The sequence below is a fragment of the Rutidosis leptorrhynchoides genome, chromosome 2, assembly GCF_046630445.1.
Source record: "Rutidosis leptorrhynchoides isolate AG116_Rl617_1_P2 chromosome 2, CSIRO_AGI_Rlap_v1, whole genome shotgun sequence".
In the NCBI taxonomy this organism is placed as follows: Eukaryota; Viridiplantae; Streptophyta; class Magnoliopsida; order Asterales; family Asteraceae; genus Rutidosis; species Rutidosis leptorrhynchoides.
Genome location: NC_092334.1, coordinates 667774454 through 667782181, shown reverse-complemented (window position 1 = coordinate 667782181; position 7728 = coordinate 667774454). Strand labels below are relative to the sequence as shown.

At 34.8% G+C, this 7728-nt stretch overlaps 2 protein-coding genes across 2 annotated transcripts; one reads left to right on the top strand and one right to left on the bottom strand.

Moving 5' to 3' along the window:
- The first annotated feature begins 3340 nt into the window (after nucleotides 1-3340).
- On the top strand, nucleotides 3341-4951 carry LOC139890243 (aldehyde oxidase GLOX-like). Its single transcript, XM_071873138.1, has one exon. The coding sequence runs from the start codon at nucleotides 3341-3343 to the stop codon at nucleotides 4949-4951; it is 1611 nt and encodes a 536-aa protein (XP_071729239.1).
- Nucleotides 4952-5857: 906 nt separating this feature from the next.
- On the bottom strand, nucleotides 5858-6901 carry LOC139890242 (uncharacterized). The gene has a single exon (XM_071873137.1). It carries the CDS (start codon nucleotides 6899-6901, stop codon nucleotides 5858-5860), a length of 1044 nt encoding a protein of 347 aa, XP_071729238.1.
- Between the last annotated feature and the right edge of the window lie 827 nt (nucleotides 6902-7728).

The following is a 7728-nucleotide window of genomic DNA, read 5'->3' as shown; positions in this document are numbered from 1 at the left end:
ATACCTCGCAATGAAATCAACTATTGTAATTCGTTTATAATCGATATGAACGGGTTGTTAAAGTTAGTAGTTCTACCGGAACTACCGAGCTAGCGTTTGAAGGAATTAGGGATATGATTCTCGGTGAAGACACTCGTAGGAAAAAATTGGGAGAATCATCGGCCGGTTCCTTGTTGAGTACCGACATTCGTGGTAGGAAAGTTGATCGCAAGAAAAAGAAGGGTAACGGAAAGTTTAAGAAGAGGTATCTATAAGGACCGAAGTGAAGCTATTTGTTGAGGTTGCAATCAAAAGGGGCATTATCAAAGGAATTGCAAGAATTCCCCGGCTAATTAAGGTGTTAACTTGATCGCTGAAGATACGGATGATGCATTATTGTGTAGTATTGAGAATTCGGTGGAGTCTTGGATCTTGAATTCGAGCGCTTTTTTCACGCTACTCCCACTATGAGCACGATGAAGAATTTTATGTGGTATCGTGGTAAGGTGAGATTGGCAAACAACAAAAGGCTTGAGATTGAGGGCATTCGAGATATTATATTGAGTATTACCCTTGGATCTCATTATAAGTATGTCCAATTACTTTTTTGCGCATTTTTAAGAACTTTCACTAACTTCATTATCCACTAATCAAAAATTTTCTTTCTCTAGAATAATCTCTTCTAATTGGTTCAACTAGTCCGGATTCGGCCCGCGCGATGCGGCGGGGGCTTTCGGCCTGTGTATTCATATTTAACGTAGCGTTGTGTATTTACAGAGGAAAAAACGGCTCAGGTCTTAAGCGCCGTTTTAGATGTCGTTGTCTTAAGCGTTTTTTAAAAAGTGTCCATTTCGAACGTAGTTAGTTTCGTTTTGTTCATAAAAAATTTTCGAGTGTAACGGTGCTGTCGGAAAAATTTAACTTGCGACGAACAGAAAGATACGTGATGTCGTTGTGTTAAGCATTTTTTAAAAAGTGTCCGTTTTACGTATAGTTAGTTCCGTTGGATTCGTGAGACTTTTTCGAGTTGAACGGTAGTCTCGGAAAAAGTTAACTCGCACCGAACGAGAAGATAGGGCCCGTTATAAATTCGGGGGAATTAGTTTTTTTTATTTTAATAAAATTATATGTTTACACTTTGTACCCCTAAGAAAGTGCAAACTTGAGGGATTGTTGTGTAAGGTGAGCCAAAGTTGAAGGACCGATTGTAGTGTGAGCGCAAACTCGAAACTACAATTTAAAACAACTAAAACGACACATTTTCACATGTGGGTTAGTGTGTAAGGGTTAATAATTAATTAATAATTAATAATTATAAATTAGACACATGTAATGGAAGATTCCAAAATAATAATTTGGATATTTATGGGACGGAACGAGCATATTTTAAAAATAAATATTTTACATATACTTTAAAACTGATTATATGATTTTTGGGATTTCAAAACAACAAATTCAGTTCAAACACTACTACTGCTACAACTGATTATCTAGATAGTAGTATAAATTATCCCAAGGGTATACTCTATTTTAAAACGTAACTCAAAACACCTATTATTAACTTTACAACAAAAAATGGTTTTCCCTTATATGGATAGTCGTCATGTAAGAAGTTGGAAATATTCGATTATTTGATATAAAGGTTATTCACGTTATAAACGTAATTTTACATATTATAAGTATGAACGAGTCTAAGAACTTCTATTGGAAATTATAGCAAGCCGAGAAAACTTATCCAGGCCATAAATAGTTGCTGTAAATAAATGTTTTCTCGCTAATTTTAATCACATAAAGAAGATGAAATATTCGATTATTTTGGGCGTGTATAGTTTGTAGGAAGGAAATACTCATATATGACAGAGAATCCAACAAAAAGATCGTGAAACTAAAAATGTATCTAACTCCGTAATTTTTTGATATATTTTCAAAAAAAAAAAAAAAAAAAAAAATTTAAATGTTTTCTATTTTAGAAAGGATAAAACTTGTAAATATCTAAATAGAGACATCATATCATATAAATAGTATAATAACGATACTTTCACCTTTATATTTAAAGGTCAAAAAATAATACTTGTGCATTAAAAGTGAATCTATAAAAATTGTAAAAATGATGACGATTTTATCATCACGTTGCCTAAAAACGCTATCTAAATATAAATCTCTTCTTCAATGATATAAAACATCGTAATTTCTTTGACAAAACATATATAGAAGGTCAATGCTAACTAGTGTCCTAAAGTTACAAGTTGATATGATTAAACATAATAAATTTTTTTACTTATGACACAATTTATTACTCCGTATTAGATTTACTAATAAATTTTAAATTGATCATAACTATTAAACATATAAATTATTACTCCATTATACTAAAAGAAGAGAAGTTTTAGTAGTTTTGAGTACTCAAAAGCAAGGTTGCAAAATTCGCTATTTAGGGATTAATCGGTTGGAACTTTGGAAGGATTAATCGGCAATTCGGAGATTAATCGGATTGTACTGTATACATTTTAATATTAAAATTTAAAAATTATATGTGTAACTATAGGAAAAAACCATAAATATAAAGATAATTTTTAACATAATTTTCTAAAATTGTTCATTTTGCTTCAAAACTATAAAATTTTAGTTTAAATTCATGTTAAAATGTTAACCATTTTTGACTTTGACTGACTTTGATTACCAAATTCGATTTTAATCCATCAATTGACGTTGACCGTTTAATTAAACGGATTTTTGGAAATCGGAAAGGATTGCTCCTAAAAATGATTAATCAAGGATTAATCGGCGAGTAATCGGATTTTTTACAACACTGCTCAAAAGACAATTCACTTCCTTTTTTTCTTTTTTTATTAACCATATTCATTTATACAAAATTAAACTTATTAAATTTAGTTAACCTGTGTTCTTATGACACTATTTAGCATTACAGAAATATTAAAAGTGGAGAAAGGAACGAGCTGTTTCCTTTTATTAAACACATAATTGACGTCTGATCAATATGAATGTTAACCAACAACAAAATTAATTTCATTAATAATAGCTAAAAAGAAATACAAAGAACATTACTTTTCTTTTTATTGTGACATTTAAATTAAATTAAACTAAACTAATTATTTTAAAGCTTATCTTACTTATCTTTTCCTGTCTATCTATCTATATATAATGTCATTTAAGCAAATTAAAATTAAACGAAACAATCAAGGAAAAGCAAAATATAATAATTCCCCGAAACTTATTCCCAAGTCAAGTCATGTGTGTTTGATTGATCCCTTCATACCACCGCAGATTTCTACCACATCCAACCAACCCAAATTCTTTATTATATTTCCACCACCATTCGCCACCGCCCACCACCGCCGTCATGTCCCCACTTCTGCCCATCCTCCTCCTCTTCCTCTTCACCACAACCACCACTGCCGCCGGCGGAAAATGGGATCTCCTCAACCCAAACATTGGCATCGTTGCCATGCACATGCAACTCCTTCCTAACGACCATATCCTAATTTTCGATCGAACTGATTTCGGAGCTTCAAATCTGTCACTCCCTGATGGTAAATGTCGTCAAGACGATAAAGAAATCGTTTTGAAGAAAGATTGTACTGCTCATTCTATCGAATACGATATAAACGACAATAGTGTTCGTCCACTTATGGTTTTAACTGACGTTTGGTGTTCTTCGGGTTCGTTAATGCCCGATGGATCCGTTGTTCAAACCGGAGGGTTTAACGATGGTGATCATGTTGTTAGGGTATATAATTCGTGTAGTACGTGTGATTGGGATGAAATTCAAAACGGGTTGATTAAAAGCAGATGGTATGCTACTAATCATTTACTGTCTGACGGCCGCCAGATTGTTATTGGCGGCCGCAGACAGTTTAACTATGAGTTTTACCCGAAAATGTCGGGTTCTGAAAAGGAGTATAATTTGCCTTTTTTAGCTCAAACCAATGATAAGAATATCGAAAACAATTTGTATCCCTTTGTGTTTCTATACAAGGATGGTTCGTTGTTTATTTTTGCAAATAATATAGCAATTATGTTCGATTTTTCGAATAATAAGGTGCTTAGGACTTTACCACAAATACCCGGAGGTGACCCGAGGAGTTACCCTAGCACTGGGTCCGCAGTATTGCTACCATTGCGGCTTGCACAAGGGAAAAACATTGAGGTTGAGGTTTTGGTTTGTGGTGGTGCACCTAAAACAGCATTTTCGAATGCTCAAAACAAGATATTTGATGGAGCTTTGGATACATGTGGTCGGATTAAAATATCCGACCCGAATCCAACATGGGTCATGGAGACTATGCCTTTGGCGCGGTGTATGGGTGATATGTTGTTGTTACCAACCGGTGATGTTTTGATGATTAATGGTGTAGGATCCGGTTCTGCCGGATGGGAAAATGGGAGAAACCCGGTTCTTAGCCCGGTTTTGTACAAACCCGATATAAATGGTAACCGATTTGAGACCCTAATCGCGAGTGACATCCCTAGAGTGTACCATTCAACTGCGATATTGGTTCGTGATGGTCGTGTTATTGTTGGTGGTAGTAACCCTCACATTTATTATAATTTCTCGAACGTACTTTATCCTACCGAATTAAGATTAGAGGCGTTTTCGCCTCCGTATTTGGATCCGAATTTAATTAGACCCAAAATATCAACAACCGAATCAACAACAAAGTTCGGATATGGTGACATTTTAACCATAAAGTTTTATCAATTTGGTCAATTGGACACAAGTTCGGTATATGTGACAATGGTGTCACCTTCTTTTAACACGCACTCGTTTTCGATGAATCAAAGGCTATTGATTCTAGACGGTGTGGCCACCACCGTACCTATCGCAAGGGTGAAATATCAAGTGGTGGTGGCTGCACCGGCTAATGCCAACATTGCTCCCGGGAAGCATTACATGTTATTTGTTGTGCACAAACAAGTTCCAAGTGAGGGCGTTTGGGTTCAAATGAGTTGACTTAATAAAGTCAAAGTCAACAAAATTAAGACTGGTTAAAGACCCGTGAATAACATTGATGAGCATTACGAAGAGTTATACGTTTGGTTACGAATAGGAGGGTTTGCTTTTGTGGGCAAGTAAGGTGGAAACAAACAAAAGGTTGTTATAGAAAGAAATACTTTATGTAAGTATATTGTTATATTGTTAAATATTTTTAATTCGTATATATCTTTTATCTTATGTATATTGTCAAAGAAGTGTATATTTGTTATATATACTTTTAGAAGAGTCAAAATTCGAATGTTTGTAGAATTGTGAGTTGTATGTTACGAATTGAAGATTTATTTGAGTTATATCCCATCTTCGGGTTTATAATAAAAAAAATTACAATATATTATTTTCTTTTAATTTCATATGATAAAAGAGTGTAACATTTCGAGTGCCGTTCCATAATAATAATGTAACATTTCGAGTTTTCTAATTGGGGGATGATTCTCACACTTTTTTGATCCTCACACACTAATTTAAAGAAATGGAGTATTATTAGAAGAGTAAAAGGTTAAAATAGGTGTGTGAGGATCAAAAAAGTGTGTGTGAGAATCATCCCCTTTTCTAATTACCTTGTTAATTTTTATTTTAACATTAAAAATGTCATGTTTGGATTTAAAGTTTTAATTTTATTATTGCCTATTGTTTGGATATATTCATTCCAATCAAAATCCAAGGCAATAAATAAACTATTGCGGAGTATAACGTTATTTACAATTAGTGATTTTTTAGGCGGCTCTTATGTATAACATATATGCTACATTCCAAACACTTCCCCCAAAAACTTTCGAACCCATGTCACTTATAACACACTTACTCGATAACTTAGACTCACTCAATAAATTAATCAAACTGAAATACAAAAATTATTTTTTTTTAGAACAGCAGAAGAATTTTATTACCCACAAGCAAAGCGCCCAGGAAAGTGAACAAAAAATTACAAAGAGTCCAAAGAGTTTTGCAACCACAATGACCAATTAACTTTATGTTTTTTATATCTAGAGAACAACCAAAAAAAGAAGAAACAATAATGTTATCCAAAACATGAGATTTTCTAAAAGCCGCATCGTTGAAGGTATAGCTGTTCCGGAGCCGCCACATGTTCCAAAGAGTCGAATACCAAATGCTTCTCAGAACCAAACGTTTCTTTCCTTGAATCTGCAAGCCATCAAACCAAGTCCACAATTCTTCCATCGAAGCCCAACAAGGAATGTGCATATTTACCCATGAACCAATATAAACCCATATTTGTCTACTAATGTTGCAAGTAACAAAAATATGATGATCAGTATCCGCATGAAGATGACATAGAGCACAAGCCGAATTGGAGAGAATGATACCTTTTTTCTCCAGATTTTCTTTTGTTGCAAGACGTTGCATCTTTAAGCGCCAGATAAAAATATTAATCTTTGGAGGAAACGTCTTGAACCAATCAGTTTTGCGTGAAGGGGGGGCTATGTTATGCGAATCAATTTGGCGCCTTGCATCAGATACAGAGAAAACATTAGAGCTGGAACCATCCCAAACCCAGATATCTTTCTCCCTTGATAAGTTAATGGGAGCTAGAAGACTAAGTAACGAAGAGAACGAAAACTGCTCAATACCACCCCTTAAATCTCGTCTCCAGAACCACGTCCACACTCCATTTTGAAAACGCTCAGCAACCAAGTCCGACTTTCGGGTGTCCAAAGCAAGAAGACGGGGGAATCTCGAAGCAAGGGGCATTCCTTCCAGCCATGGGTCGTACCAGAAACTAGAAAGAGAACCATTTCCAAGCTTGATATGCATTAGAGAAAGAGAACCATTTCCAAGCTTGATATGCATTAGAGAAGGAGGAATAATGTTTTTATCATGAATCGCAGCAACACATTTGCAAATGGCAGCCCAAGTACCTGAAGAAAAACGCTTCAAATAACTCATGTCACTGGATTTGATCTCATGAATCAATGTAATAACTCTAGCCCACAAAGCATTATAGTTCACAAGTAACCTCCATCTCCATTTATAAATAAGAGCATGATTTAGAGAAGCAAGATTTACAACATTTAAGCCACCATTTAAAAAATTATTTAAAACATTTTTGAAGGACAGCGTTAATTACCACGACAGGTAACATTTTTTTTATTTGTATGTTCCAATTTAATTGTCAAATTAAATTAAAATTAGTTGTTCAATGAAACAACAAAAAAATAGTTAAGATATTACCCGTATATAAAAACGATTTTAAACGTCACTTTATATTTGTTTACTAATACAATAAAATAAAAGTCGACTCTGAAGTCAACAGTGGAAGGTCCAAGTGTTTAAAGGTGTTGCCTAAGTGGACAAATGAGTACCAACTTAGACAGCAACTAGTGCAGCGTGATCGGACCGGTTTGGCCCCCATCGCGCCCCCATAGCGCCTCTATGGGGTGCCATCGGTTTTTTTTTCCGGCGTGATGATAGCATCACGGGTTGTGATGGTGGCGAGTATCGAATGAGAAGGGGACACGTGCACTGGTGTTGCAGGTTGCCGTTGAAGGAGCCGTTTTTTATTTTTTGTTGTATACTCCTACATCTCTATATATATACTACACTTTATCTCATAATTATATACACACTCTCATTAAATCATCCCAACTCTCTCTACAAATTTAACATTTCTCAAAATCCCAAAAAATGTCTCAACATCAAGATCCAAACGAGTCCGGTTCCGGTAACCTCTACAATTTCGGCTCGCCGAATTTGCCCGGTTCAAGCTCAAATTC

Bases quoted from the DNA above. Each gene is read 5' to 3' on its own strand.
- LOC139890243 (XM_071873138.1), top strand. From the start codon at position 3,341: ATGTCCCCACTTCTGCCCATCCTCCTCCTCTTCCTCTTCACCACAACC.
- LOC139890242 (XM_071873137.1), bottom strand. From the start codon at position 6,901: ATGAGTTATTTGAAGCGTTTTTCTTCAGGTACTTGGGCTGCCATTTGC.